The sequence below is a fragment of the Lampetra planeri genome, chromosome 36, assembly GCF_965212315.1.
Source record: "Lampetra planeri chromosome 36, kcLamPlan1.2.h2, whole genome shotgun sequence".
NCBI lineage: Eukaryota > Metazoa > Chordata > Hyperoartia > Petromyzontiformes > Petromyzontidae > Lampetra > Lampetra planeri.
In genome coordinates, this window is record NC_136142.1 from 9,726,485 (window position 1) to 9,741,662 (window position 15,178).

The 15,178-nt window shown below is 55.3% G+C and overlaps 1 protein-coding gene across 1 annotated transcript; it reads right to left on the reverse strand.

The window, feature by feature from the left end:
• Positions 1-365: 365 nt before the first annotated feature.
• On the reverse strand, positions 366-15,175 carry LOC144730611 (peroxisomal targeting signal 1 receptor-like; the record flags this gene model as incomplete). Its single annotated transcript, XM_078611261.1, has 8 exons — positions 366-3,560; positions 4,408-4,565; positions 5,658-5,820; positions 6,368-6,697; positions 6,966-7,036; positions 10,729-10,866; positions 12,187-12,294; positions 14,996-15,175. Coding segments are annotated over 8 exons (1,347 nt in total), but the record flags the coding sequence as incomplete, so codon positions are not given.
• Between the last annotated feature and the right edge of the window lie 3 nt (positions 15,176-15,178).

Below are 15,178 nucleotides of genomic sequence, written 5' to 3' on the forward strand. Positions count from 1 at the left end.
CTTTAAAAGCTAAGTCATCCGAATTTATATATAATCAGAGTAAACAATTGTTGAAAACATTTTAGCTTATAATATCTTTAGACTTGCCTTGTTTCTTTTTGCAATAATTTCAAATAAAATCTGCGGCACACAGCACGCTGCCATCGAATGAGGGCACCGACTAAATAACGAACGTGTCGGTAACGACGTCTGTCCAGCGGCTGGGCGAAGTAGGCGTGAAACAAGCGAGTGGCGGTAGTGACATGGGGCAGCAGCACCAACTCTAGAGAGTTAGCACTGAAGGCCTATGAAATAGAAGTGCCTAGGGCCTACAAGAACCTTCATCCGACCCTGATAGAATACACTTTTACAAAATAGGACACCCCTTCAGGTGCTCGAGGGTTTATTTTATACGTTATACATTTTCCACTTTAGAATATATTATTGCACACAGTTGATTAAGAGATTATTACAGCAAAATGATACATTTCTCTTGAGGTGTCCTAAGACGATAACAAAGTGCATTTTGGAAGAGCACACCGCACACGATAGGGGTTTGGAAGGTTAACAGCAGCGATAGCGATTACCTGCGGCCTACAATGGCCCCCCCATCCCTCCCACCGGCCGCCCGTGCGGCCCACTATGGCCAATCTTGTTATGACAAAGATGGCTTTGGGCAGGGGTGGCCAAGTTTGTCCTTTGCCGAGGGCCACATAGGACAAGACAGTTGACCTGTGCAGCCGTTAACAAGACTGTTGAGGCAAGCGCTGTTGGCGAGCATCTACAGAGGCCGATACGGGCGCACAAGGGCCAGAACCACATCCGTAACTAGAAGAGGAAGTCGCGGGCAAACTACAGCTCAAGGCGGGGGGGGGGGCGGCCTGGTTTATAAAGTTTTTTTTTACTTGTCTCGTTGGTACGGGGACCGGCATCCCGGTGCGGAGATTTGTCGGTTCCAAAAATGCACGGCCGGTGCTTCATAGCTGCGTGCTCATTTGCAGCGGCATAGGCCCGGACTGTCTCAAAGTCCGGGCCATGCCGTTGCTTCTCCATTGATGAGAAACGGAAGAATTGGTCACGATCACAGAGGCGACAGCGGGACGTTGATCCCCCCCACCCTCCCCACCGCCCTTTTAGCGACACGGCTGCGGTAACCCACTCGACCTTACGCAGGTGCCGGTGGTGCATTGCGGGAGGCCGGCACTACAGGCCACGAAGCGAAGCGCCCGTGCGTTTGCGAGAAGCTGGCAATGCAGATATGCTGGGAGCTGCATGCTGGGAGGTGGCCGTGTTAAGGCAAACGGGGGAGGGAGGTGGGTTTGGCGAGCAGGGAAATCCCGAGATGGGCGACAAGTGCCACCGCACTGGCACCGAATCCCTCGGCGTCTTGGTAAGTGGAAGTGAACGGTGCCCCGCTTGGGACGCTGCGGGCCGCTTGAAGAGCAGCGATGCCACGGTGTAATGCCACAAAAGCTCCACTGCGGGTCGGAGTAACTTTTGAACGCTCGTTTCTCATCAATGAAGCTTCAAGCTACGTCCGAGCCTGGGATCACAGCTCCGGATATTCACCGTCAAAACTCTCCATCGATCAATTTATGGGTGGCCGAATTATCTCGGTCGCGAATGTACCGTGCGTGTGATTACTTTTTATACTATCTATCTTATCCGACATTCTCATTTTTATACTATCTCCAGGCCACCGTTCTCGCTGATTACCCAAAATAATCGAGAGTTGATCGGGGTTCCTGACAAAGAGGAAAGGCCACCTTCCCCCTCCCCTCGTGGTTCAGTTCATGTGAGTTGAAGATGACCCCACGCTCTCTCCATCTAACACCCACAAAGACACAGAAGGCTTCAGTTAACACATTTTACATTTTTTGGGATAAATGGGGCAGATTTGTGTTTATACCCTGTTATATAAATCAGGCTTGGTATATAATGTGGTCAGAGCATTCACACGGTCGTAAGTTACATTTCCTAGCCATGGTTTGCCTTGGCCAATCATCATCATCCCTCCAGGACCAATAAAGAGTGGAGCACTTAGTGGAAAGTCAACATTGGTCAATTGGTCCCCGCTGACTCGGATACGCGTTTTCTCTTTTTCCACTGGACAACTGAGCCGTGCCGAGCCAGCACGGCATGGCTCAGGAGGCGCCAGGTTGGCTTTACCACCGCAGAACTCGAGCCACGCCACTGATGTCGCGGTCGCACGCAGCGAACAGAGTCGGTGCTCACTGGCAATGCGCAACGAAAATGATTAACCCTGACCCCTGCAAGCGGATTCGTGAACCCATTACGGACATTTGTAATTGCTTTCCTTTCAGTGTGGTGGGGTTTCTCCGGAGTCTCCGGTTTTCTCCCACACAAAACTAAAACGTGAGTAAAAAAGGGAATCGGGGGGGCCCAACATCCCAACGGCAGGACCCCCCTGAGAGTCTTGAGACTCAGGAGGCTCTCCTGTGGATGAATGAGTTAAGTTGAAGTTAACATCGGTGGTGATTTTCATCCGTACTAAAACAAACGCCCGTAGGAGCGCGGCTCTGCTGCCAGTATGAGGAGCAGTCATCAGATCAACATATATACGAGACGTGGTGGATGCTTGTATGAGATTCCAAATGCTACTGCTGCCAGTATGTGTGGTTATTCGCACTACCTGCGAATGTCAATAGCTTGGCTCAAGTCTCGACTTGACCATTGCCCGCATGGACATCTTCAAGTCACTTTCGTCTGTGTGAGTGTTTTTGTCATTTAACATCACCGACGCCTGTACAAGCATCCTGTCTGAAGTTGTAACGTCACAGTCCTAATTTCACCGTTGCCTGTATGAGCCTCCTGGCGCCCATCACGAGTGGCGCATGGATGCCTGTATGGGGGCCTGGTCTGAAGTTGTCGCCTCACAGTACTGACGTCACCAACCACCTGCGTATGGGCGCCTCGTCTCAAGCGCTGACCTCGCCGCCGCCTGTACGAGGTCACTGCCCGCACCCGGCTGGCATCACGTCAGTGCTGCTTGAATGTCCATACGAGCGCCTGGTCCCGAGTCTGAAGTTGTAAGTGTCGCGGTCCTGTTGTCACTGCCGTCTGTAGTAGGGCGCGGTCAGCACGTGACCGGCACTGCCATCACGTCAGTGCCGCGTGAATGCCCGTATGACCGTCTCGTCCCAAGTCTGAAGTTGTAAGCGTCACGGTTCTGTTGTCACCGCTGCTTGTAGCAGGCCGCGGCCTAAGGCAGGCCGTCGCCTGTACGTTGGCCGGCGGCGTCGGCGTCGTCAGCGCCGCGTAAACGCCCGTACGAACGCCCGGTCCCAAGTCTGAAGTTGTAAGCGTCGCGGTCCTGTTGTCACCGCCGCCCGTAGCAGGGCCGGCACCGCCGCCGCCGCCGTCAGTGCTGCGTGAACGCCTGTATGAGCGTCTGCACGTCGCGGGCATCCGCCGCGCGGCACAGCTCCACTTCGCCCATGCCGCTGAGCGCCAGGCGCAGCGCCGCCCAGATGTTGTCGGACATCGCGGCCCCCTCGCGCCGTCTCCCGAGGCTCTTGTGCTGCTTGACCAGCGCCTCGAGCAGGTCCGCCACCGCCTCCCTGCACCCGAGGGTCACGACCACAGGCAAAGGCGGGCTGCTATCAACGGAGGACCGCAGAGTTTGGGCAATCATTGGTCAGCGTTGGGTTCTGGCTGCTGCTGCCGCCGCCGTGGCCGCCTTTCGGCTTTGTCTGCGGGTTCATCGGCGAACGTGAGATTCACGTTTACAAGAACGGCGTTGCAATGTGAAACTGTTAAATGCCGTTGTAATATCTCCCCCCCCCTGCGCGTAGCCTTTGCCAGGCCGTCCTTGCGAGCGCTGTTGGCGAGCAGCTATGAAGGCCTGCATGGCACACGAGTGGGTGGTGCGGAGCCTGTAGCGTGATGTTATAAAGGGGCCCTAAATAAATAAAAAACACGTAAATATTAAAAACACATATTTTTTACTTGCACAGTAAAGTAATTGTATATTTTTTCTATTTGCTATACAGCCAGATAATGACAAATCGCTAACCTTAAACACCCAGTCGTTCATAAATGTTGAAGGCGGTATTACTATAGTACTATAGTAATAGAGCACGTGCAGAATCACTGAACCGGAATTGATAGCTTGAAAGCATTGAGCGTGGGGCCCTTCAAAGTGCGAGGCCCATAGCTACATATCCAGCTACTTGTGCTACTCGGACAATCCGGCACTGTCTACGATGGCGTGCGACGGTGCGCTACTCGTTGAAAGTCGTCGCACTCGGGACCCCCCCCCCACCTCCTGGGTCAACTGGGCCTTAAATTAGTACCCGGCGCGCTGTGTACAAGTCAACGGTGAGGGGGGGGGTGGTCTCTATCTTTGCGGTGGGGATGGTTGTGGTGGGTGTGGGGTGGCGGGGCTGGGGGGGTGGGCGGCTTGACCTGTAGGCGCCCATGTTGAGCCAGCTGACGCCCAGGTTGTACCAGGAGCGCACGTATCCGGGCTGCAGCGCCAGTGCGTGGTAGTAAGCCTCCACCGCCTCCTCGCTGCGGCTCCCGTTTGCCAGCGACGCCCCCAGCTTGTTCCACAGCAGGTGATCCTGTGTGGGGTGGCGGGGGGGGGGGAGCCCACACCCTGTGGTAAAGGCGCAGCCCTGCAATTTCCTAATCGTGCCGCTGCTGGCGGAAGTGCCTCTCCACTACAGTCAACCACTCGGGTCGCGTACGCACACACGGCCGTGTGTGTGTGCGTGTGTGTGTGCATGCGTGTGTGCATGCGTGTGTGCGAGCGTGTGTGCGCTTCAGGTCTTCTCGGCCACGGTCATTCCCTCCCTTCTCTACGCTTGCAAACTGTGAACCCCCCAAATGGAACATCTCCGCCGGTTAGAAACATTTAGGCTGGCCTGCCTACGATCCATCCTGGGTTTAACCAGGCTGGATTGTGTGAGAAGCTCACAAATCCTTGAAAGATCTGGACGAAGTCTCATCAGTGAGCAAGTTGGCACAGTAGGGGGCACAGGTGGTGCAACAGCCAGTCATCTCAGTCAGTCGACCCGTGGCACCTGGGTCTGCCCTGTGACCTCCTGCCAGCGGACTTTCGACACTTCACGTGGCCTCAACGTGCACATAGCCTGGCAGAAGCGTCGTGGTGATGTCACCGCTACTTAGTGGCGAATGGCGGTTGTTGGTGTGTGTGCGCGTGTGTGTGTGTGCGCGCGCAGTCAGGTAAAGTGTGAGTTACCCCTACCTCTTTGAGGACATCTCGGCAGCGTGGAAGAGTAGACCAACAGAACCACCACTTAAGAGCTCCATCTAGTAGAGGCCCTTTACGTCGGCAGTGGCATGAGTGAGCACTTGCAGGGCTGCACCTCTGCCTTATAAACTGGAGAAGTGAGGGCAAATGTAACGTCACAGTGACGGGGGGTGGGGGGGGGGGGCGTGCAGGTTTGTGTGGCCGCGCGAGCCAGTCGGCGTGTTCCTTCCCAACGTTCTGCTGGGAGACGGGTGACCGGGATCCTGGCCTTTTGTAAGCGCTAGTCGATTCTGAGAACGGTTCCCGGTTGACCGGTTGTCTTTGACGAACCCGAGTACGCCCGCAAAGAGCGCACGCCACCAGAAGTACCCGCCGGAGTGAGTTCTCACCCCCGCCGTGAGTACGCGGCACCGTGCTGCTGCCGCAGCCGAGTACGCACCTCGGGGCGAGCGTGCACGGCGTGGGTGAAGCACTCGACGGCTCGCTCGTACTCCCCGCTCAGGTTGAAGATGACCCCGAGCGCCGTCTGCAGGTCGGGGTCACGGGGGGCGCGGCCATCGCGGGCGGCGAGCAGGAAGAGCGCCTTCACCTCGCGCAGGAGGCTGCGCGGAGGAAGCGCGCGGCACCGTCACCGTCACTGTCACCAGCGTCGTCATCGTCACCGTCACCAGCGTCGTCACGGGCACCATCAGTATTGTCATCACCACCATCATCAGCGTCATCGGCACCGTCACCAGCGTCGTCAAAGACACCATTATCAGCGTCGTCATCGGAACCATCACCAGAGTCATCGGCACCATCACCGGAAATTATGAGCACCATCATCGGCACTATCAGCATCGCCATCAGTGTCATCATCAGTACCGTCATCATCAGCGTTATCATCAGCATCATCCTCCGTGTCATCAGCATCATCAGTGTCATCGTTGGCACCTTCTTTGTTCGCATTACCAGTGTAATCACCACCGTCACCTCCACCATCATCTACTTAACATCCACACAGAGTGATTATTAATGTAATTGTCGCCGGTAGGCACATCATCAATGTCTCCCACAATACGGGAAAACACCTCCAAAATAACCACCACCAACATCACCAACCCACCCCCCCCCCCCACCCCCAGAGAGAGAGGGAGAGCGAGAACTCACTCTGGCACCGGCTGCGTGGGCTGCGTGGTGGCGGCGGTGGTGGTGGTAGTGGTGGTGCTGGTGGCGACCGCGTCTCCGCCCGGCGCCGGCCTCTCCCCCGCAGCGTCTCCCCCGGCATTGCGCACGGGCGCCGGCGGTGCCAGAGGCGCCGGTGGAGCCAGCGGTGCCGGCGGTGCCGCTGGCGGTGCCGCCGGCGTGGTACCGTAGAGCGGGTGAGCGAGCAGCCAGGCGCGCAGGCTCTCGCACGCCTGCGGCTGGCACGACTCGTTGGTGAGGCTCACGGCCAGCGCCAGCAGGGCCGTCAGGTTGTTGGGCTGCAGCTCCAGGCACCTGGAGGAGCAGAGCGGGAGGAGGAGGTGGAGACGTGAAGGTTGCAGGTTGCAGGTTACGCCCTTTCGCCAAAGTTGCAGCAACATAAGTTTTAGTTTTTTCCCACCCCCTCCGAAAATGTCATTGCAGAAATAAAGTTTTTCTTTTTATAAATGAGGAAAATATTACGTTGATATCGTCATTTATAACAACCGATGGAAATGAATGGCGTGACCCCAACCGAGTATCTCTGACCCATCAGAGTATCCGTGACCCCAGGGTAACCGACCTTTGCAGGGCCGTGATGGCGGCTGGGTCCTGCTCGTTCTCCGCGAGTGTCGTTCCCAGGTACTGCCACGCCTGACGCACGCACACAAAGACAAAGATCCCACCCGCTGTGGAGCCTCAACAGGCCGCTGAGGCAAGTGCTGTGAGCGAGCATCTAATGAAAGCCGGCACTGCACACGAGGGTGGGTGGCCAGCACCATGACCCCGCCACTTTTGTCTCCCGAGTGGTGATGTTTACACACTGCACCAGGTACTCATTTGAGGCTGAGTCGACCCAGGGGAGGCCCAGGTCCAGTTTAGATAATTGTCACCAGTGTTAAAATTGAACGTGGGATGCGGGGTTCGTAGCACAGCGCGCTAACCGCTACACTACCGCTCCCCACAAGTTGACACGCACACTGACACACAGACCACACAACAACAACAACCGCCATTCACCACTAAGTGGCGGTGACTTCACCACGACGCTTGTGCCAGGCCATGTGCACCTTGAGGCCACGTGAAGTGTCGAACGCCCGCTGGCAGGAGGTCACGGGGCAGACCCAGGTGCCACGGGTAGACTGACTGAGATGACCGAGATGACTGGCTGATGCACCACCTGTGCCGCCTATTGTGCCAACTTGTTGTGCTTTAGCCACCCGACGCTCCGCTCGTTTTTGCGAGCGTCGCTCCTCCACCCTCCGTTGATGTTGGAGGGCGACTGCCTCCAACTGCCCAGTAGCGTCCTTCACGAGCCTCCTCCACAGAGGCCGATCTTGACACCGCTGGTGCCAGTCATCGGCAAGTCCACTCAGCTCCACGTCCTCCTGTACCACATCACTCCATCTCTTCTCTAACCCGTACCGCGCCCGTTTAGCCCCCTCTATCCGGCCGAACAAAAACTGTTTAGGCATGCGGTTGCTGGGCATGCGGGCTACATGACCCAGCCAACACAGCCTCGCCTGCCGGAGGCGCTCACCGATGGGACTTTGTCCAGATCTTTCAAGAATTTGTGAACTCCTCACACGATCCAGCCTGGTTAAACCTAGGATGGATCGTAGGCAGGCCAGCCTAAATGTTTCTAACTGGTGAAGATGTTCCATTTGGGGGGTCCACGTTTCGCAAGCGTAGAGAAGGGAGGGATTGACTGTGGCTGAGAAGACCTGAAACTCCGTGCGGAGCGACAGACCAGGCAGCTTCCACACAGTATTATGCAACCGATGAAAATATGCCGCTCAACTGATTCGGAGTGAGATCTCTGCTGTCAAACCGGGGCCGGTGATGAGCACACTGCTCAGGTATGGGAAACTCTCCACTCTCTCCACAACTGCCCCATCACCAATTGGGAGTTGTGGGGGTGGAGTGTCCTATGGTGCAAAATACCCAGCCCGGTGCTTAATTTTGGTGGGGCTGATGGTAAGGCCCCACCTCTTAGTGATAAGCTCCAGATTCAGCAGCAGCGCCTCCAACTCCTCCTCTGAGTGAGCAGCAATTACCAGATCATCGGCATACATAACATGGTTGACCAATAGGGAGTCATCCCTTGACCGCACCCGGGCATCAATCAACCTCCCATTGTATCTGTACCAGATGAAAATTCCTCCGGTACAGCCATCGAAGGCTTCACGAACTACGTTGTTGAATTAGAGGACATCCCTGTCACACTCCAAGGTGAACAGGGAATGGCTCTGACTCCCGGCCACGTAGTTTAACCCAGGCCCGCTAACCATCATGAAGGTCCTGAATGATCATAAGCAGAGGGTCAGGGACTCCGAAAGCACGAAGAACAACCCAGAGCCCAGGCCTACTGATGGTATCATAGGCCCTGACCAGGTCAATAAAGCAGAGATGTAGGTCTTGTTGGAATTCCCTACACCTCTGCTGTAGCAGACAGACAGAAAATATGGAATCTATGCCGGACCGCCCTTTCCTGAAACCGCATTGGGGCTCCGCAAGCCTCTCCTCAGCATGCCTGGCAAGACGATGTTGAATAATCCTTGCCAGGACCTTTCCAGGCGCACTGAGGAGTAAGATGTCCCTGTGGTTGTTACAGTCTGTGCGGTCCTCCTTACAATCCTGCGGAACCCATCCAGTGGTCCAGACTGTTGTTATAATGTCATGTAGGGCAGTCTGCACAAACGCTACCCTCCCTCAGCATTTCGCTTGGGAGATCATTTCTGCCCGGTGCCTTTCCTGGTCTCAGACTCTGGATCGCCTTCAGTACTTCCTCAACAGATGGCACCTCAGCTAGCCACTTACAGGGGGTGACTTCTTCCAATATTTAAGGCACCGCAGCCTCAGCAGGGTCATCCCCACTTTGTCCCACGATTTTTTCCCGGCTGAGGGATTTCCTCTCCCCAAGGACCTCATGGAAATGCTCAGCAAATCTGTAAACCAGTTCCTGGGGGTCAGAGATTTGATCATCGTTCTTTCCCCTAATTATGGTAATAGGTGTGGTACTTTTTTGATGGAGTTAAAGAGTGATTTGTGATCACGGGCCATTGAGGCAGACTCCATCTGCTCAGCAACCTGCGACCACCACCCATCCTTGCAGCGTCTCACGGCTCTCCGAATCTTCGAGGGTAGGCTGCGGTAAGCCTCCTCATTCACTGACATGGGATGCTGTAGACAATGAGAGTGGTCCTGCCGCTTTTTCTCAGCCAGCCTGAACACCTCCTCTGTCAGCTAGGGTCTCTGGTGAGGTCTGGACCGTGCACCCAAAGCAGCTATTGCAGCTACATGAGCCACAGTCCTAAACCTCGCCCATTTCCCCTCGACATCAGGAGGAGTGGGGGATGATGCCAACCCCAGCCGCAAGCGGTGATAAATTTCTCGCTTACAACTTTCATCAGCTAGCTGAGACCAGGCCACTATGGGTTTAAATGGAGTCCTGGGTGTACACCCATCACTGGAGTGGAAGAATGGCAACCGTATCTTACAGATGACAAGTCGATGGTCAGTGGGCAGATCAGCTCCACTGTAGGTCCTTGTGTCAAGGACATGGGCCCGCATCCGCTGTTCCGTCATTATGTAGTCCAGCACATTTTCTTGCTTGGACCCGGCATGCATCCATGATGTTGTGTGGATGCGCCGATGCCGGAACAGCATGTTGGTAATTACAAGCCCATGGGCTGCACAACAATCCAGCAGCCTCCCACCGTTGTTATTGAGCTGATCTGGCCCATGCCTTCCAATCACTCTAGACCAGGTGCCAGCATCATGACCAACTCGGGCATTGAAGTCGCAGAACAAGATGACTCTATCCCGAAGGGCCATTTTAGCTAGCACCTGTAAAAGCATCTGACTCATCGGTCTTGCCTGCATCCCTCCACGGATGTTCGACTTCGGTGGGGGCATAAGTAACCGGCGAGCCCAGACCACACACCCACACTGACACACAGATCACACACACTGACACACAGACCACACACACAAAGACAGACAGACCAAACAACCGAGTTATATGCGGTACATAATCTTTTGAATTTGACAAAAACTTGGACTGTGTCACCGGCACACAAGGGCATCTTTGTTTTTTTTTGCCGTCTGCCGCAAGTGAAGCCGACGGCGGCTGCTCATCATTCCGCGGCATTAATACAGAACCCCCGCCGCAGCATTAACCAGGGCGGCCAGGCGGGCTGCCCGAGCCCGAACCGCGACACCTCCAGCAACGGCGGCGGCACGTGGCGCCGCGTCGCCAGGACCCTGCTGATGGTGACGACGACAACGATGATGATGATTATTAGGGAGGGTGAGGAGGAGAAGGGGGGTTCATGTCGGTGAACCTCTGCGTTGGCCGGGTCCTGAGTGGCAGCCGCCTCGAAGAGGAGCACGGCGGTTGAGAGGTCTCCCTCCCGCAGGGAGCGCAGCCCCTCCTCCATCGCCCGCGCCTCCTCCGCAAACGGATTCCCTCGCCCGGGCACCTGCGGGGGGGGGGGGGGGGGGGCGGGGGGGGGGCAACGCAACGACGAAGGCAAAGGTCCCCCGTGTAGCCTCAACAGATCGTTGGGGCAAGTGCTGTTAGCGAGTAGCACCTGTGAAGGCCGCCACACGCAGGGGGGGAGGTGGCCAGCACCACGCCCGGCCATGTTCACGCACCACACCAGGTGCTCATTTGAGGCCGAGTCGACCTGGGGGAGGTCCAGGACCGGTTCAGATAATCGTCACTGGCGTCGGCCGTGAGCGGGAATCATAGCGCAGCGTAGCGCTAACCGCTACACCACCACTCCCTCCACCTCCCCCCCCACAACCCGCTTCACCCCCTGACCCCTGACCACCACCGCGTCGCCTCTCGCAGTTCCGTTGCGGGCCAGTGCTGCTCGCGAGCGCCTTTGAAGGCTGTGCACGGCGCACGAGGGGTGGGTCGGTGGCCGCAGCGGCCCGATTATAACGAATCGACCACAGTAGGCACTGCACCTAGCGCCTATGGGAAACTAATAGGGCCTACGAAAGAAAAAAAATGTGACCACGTTATTTTTCTGTTTTTTAGATATCTTCTCGAATAAATATATGTACACAGCAAGGATAGGCCACAGTGTTTCAAATTAAATCTGCTTATCTGCGGCACACAGCGCGCTCCCATCGAATGAGGGCACGGACTACACCAGTGGTGATTCTTCTTAACCTGGGGTGCTCCACGCACTCCCTGGGGGTGCGTGATGCTTTTTCTAGGGGGTGCGAGACATGGCCAGATTGTTTTTTAGAAGGTAAGTCATCAAAAACACAAATTAAGCACCGGCACGTAAGCACAACAACTCCTGAAGGTGAAGCACCACTGGGCCACAGAATGAAGGCATCGGCAGTGACGATGTCTGTCCAGCGGCTTGACGAAGCACCGCGGAGTGACAGTGGCGGTTGTGGCAAGGCGCAGCACCGCCAACTCTCTAGAGAGTCATCACTGAAGGCCGACGAGACAGGGTCCCTCAAAAACCTTCATCCAGCTCTGAGTGGCGGCGTCGCCGCGCCCGGCCGCCTTTGTCTTCCCTGCTGTTTATACACGCCAGGGACTCGTTTGAGACTGCGTGCACCTACGGGAGCTGCCCCCCGCCCTCCCCCCACCACCGCCACCGTCGTCGCGAGCGGGGAACTCGCGTCGCACGGCTGCGCTAATTGGAGAGCGCCAACCGCTGCTGCTGCGCTACCGCTCAGCAGCAGCAGCAGCCACAACACGGAGGGTCTCCACCACCAGTCTCGTCAGGCTAACGAGGTGACCCCAACCTGCCCCCACCTCCCCAACCACCCACCTTGCCGGCCCCCCCAGGATCCTGGACCCAGGGGTAGGAGGTGTCCGTCTCCCGCATGGCCATCTCCTCCCACTCGGCCTGGAGCTTGTCCCAGAACGCCACGTCCGCCTACACAAAGACAAAGATCACCACCACCGCCACCCCCACCGCCACCACCACCACCGCCGCCCCCACCGCCACCACCACCGCCGCCTCCACCGCCACCACCACCGCCACCACCACTGCCGTGTAGCCATCAACAGACTGTCGGGGCAAGTGCTGTTAGTGAGCAGCACCTATGAAAGCAAGTACGACACACGACGGGGTGGGTGGCCGGCACACCACGCCCGGCCGCCTTTGTCTCCCCCAGTGGGGATGCTTATTTTTACTACACACCGCATCAGGTACTCATTTGAGGCTGAGTCGACCTAGGGGAGGCCCAGGACCAGTTCAGATAATAATTGTCAACTCGTGTTAACCCGTGAGCGGGAATCGAACTCGGGTCGCCGGGTTCGTAGCACCGCGCGCTAACAGCAACTACACCACCGCTCTCCACACAATTGACAATCGTCATCAGTCGTCCATGGTCGATCCACTGCTGGATGAGAGCCTCCCCGAGCCGCCGCCACCTCTCGCGGTCTCGTCCAGCCAGCAGCACGCGGGCAGATTGTACGTCACACGTGGGTCTACACGCTAATCACGTGTACGTCACACGTGGGTCTACACGCTAATCACGTGTACGTCACACGTGGGTCTACACGCTAATCACGTGTACGTCACACGTGGGTCTACACGCTAATCACGTGTACGTCACACGTGGGTCTACACGCTAATCACGTGTACGTCACACGTGGGTGTACACGGTAATCACGTGTACGTCACACGTGGGTGTACACGGTAATCACGTGTACGTCACACGTGGGTGTACACGGTAATCACGTGTACGTCACACGTGGGTGTACACAGTAATCACGTGTACGTCACACGTGGGTGTACACGGTAATCACGTGTACGTCACACGTGGGTGTACACGGTAATCACGTGTACGTCACACGTGGGTGTACACGGTAATCACGTGCACACACACACAGGGTTACATACACCCGCAGAGGGGCTACAGCAGAAACCCTCTTAACGACCGCCCCTGTTCACGACTAATCGCTTCACGACGGGCCTCCCCAGAGCCCAATGTGTACTGTATAGTGTAGGGTATAGTAGTGTATAGTGTAGTGTATAGTATTGTCGTGTATAGTAGTGTAGTGTATATTAGTGTAGTGTATAGTGTAGTGCATAGTAGTGTAGTGTATATTAGTGTAGTGTATAGTGTAGTGTATAGTAGTGTAGTGTATAGTGTAGTGTATAGTTGTGTGGTGTATGGTGTAGTGTATAGTATTGTCGTGTATAGTAATGTGTAGTGTATCGTAGAGTAGAACCCCTGTTAATGACCACCTCTGTTAACGACTAATCGATTAACGACGGGCCTTCCCAATAATTAGTGTATAGCAGTGTATAGTAGTGTATAGGGTCGTGTATAGTGTAGTGTATAGTATAGTGTATAGTAGTGGAAAGTGTAGTGTATAGTAGTGTAGTGTATAGTAGTGTATCGTAGTGTCGTGAAGAGTATCGTATAGTAGTGTATAGTAGTGTAGTGTATAGAAGTGTAGTGTATAGTAGTGTATAGTAGTGTATAGTGTAGTGTATAGTGTAGTGTATAGTGCAGTGTATAGTAGTGTAGTGTATAGTGTAGTATATAATAGTGTAGTGTATAGTAGTGTATAGTAGTGTAGTGTATAGAAGTGTAGTGTATAATAGTGTATAGAAGTGTAGTGTATAGTGTAGTGTATAGTAGTGTAGTGCAGTGTATAGTAGTGTTGTCCCTCCATTGGGTCCAATATTTTTGCTTACTGACCATTCCCCTGTTAACGACGGGCTGTTGCAAGTACAGTAAATATGAATTAATGCATTTATCAACCGTATTTATTTTAATATTACGTGTTTATCATGTTGTTAGTATCTTTATGCATTGATTACATCGTTTAAATATTATAAAGTACGTTTTTGGGGTGAAAATGGATTACTTTCGATGCTATTAAACCTTTAACGTGCATTTCCTACACTCGCTTAACAACCAAATTACTTGACGACCGGTTTCGTGGAACCAATTACCGTCGTTAAGAGAGAGGAGGAGGGCTTCTGTTTAACACGCAATAGGAGAGATCGCGTCAATTACAAGGGGTTCTACCTGTACACACCCATAGGGGTGTGCCCGTACATGTGGGTGTGCCTGTACATGTTGGCGTGCCTGTACATATGGGTGTGCCTGTACCTATACTCTCATATCGATGTGCCTGTACATGTGGGTGTACCTGTACACCCATGTGCCCGTGCCTGTACATGTGGGTGTCCCTGTACATGTACACCCATGTGGGTTTGCCTCTACATGTGGGTGTGCCTGTACATGTGGGTGTGGCTGGGTGAGCGGTGCTAGTCGCCAAGTGGGCGTGGCTACGTAAAACTGGGCAGGGTTTGGCGGCATTGTCTGTAGGCTCAATGTGCCCCCCGCCCCCCCAGAGTCTCTCACAGACATTTGCTCAGGGAATGGAACCAACGGGACTCTGGAAGACGGGAGACGGACAAATACAAACGAGACCGGATGAACGCAACGGAGAGTTTTGAAACTAAGTTTCTACTCCCCCCCACCCAGCCCCTTCCCCTTCGTAGCCTCGCACCTGGGCAACCGTCTGCGTGACTCAATAGCTACGCCGCTCACTCTGCATCATCACACCCCCCCCCCCCCGTCGCCACCGCGGCCGCCCGCCCCTATCCTCACCTCGATGGCCGCCTTTGTCTTCTCAAACTCGTCCTGGGCCCAGGTGGGGTGGCCATCGTCCTCCTCCTCCTCCTCGTTCCACTGCGGCGCTTTCTTCCTCCTCACGGACCCCGTGGTCCCACCGGGGCCCCCCGTGACCCCCCCGGGGCCCCCCGCGACCCCCCCGGGGCCCCCCGCGACCCC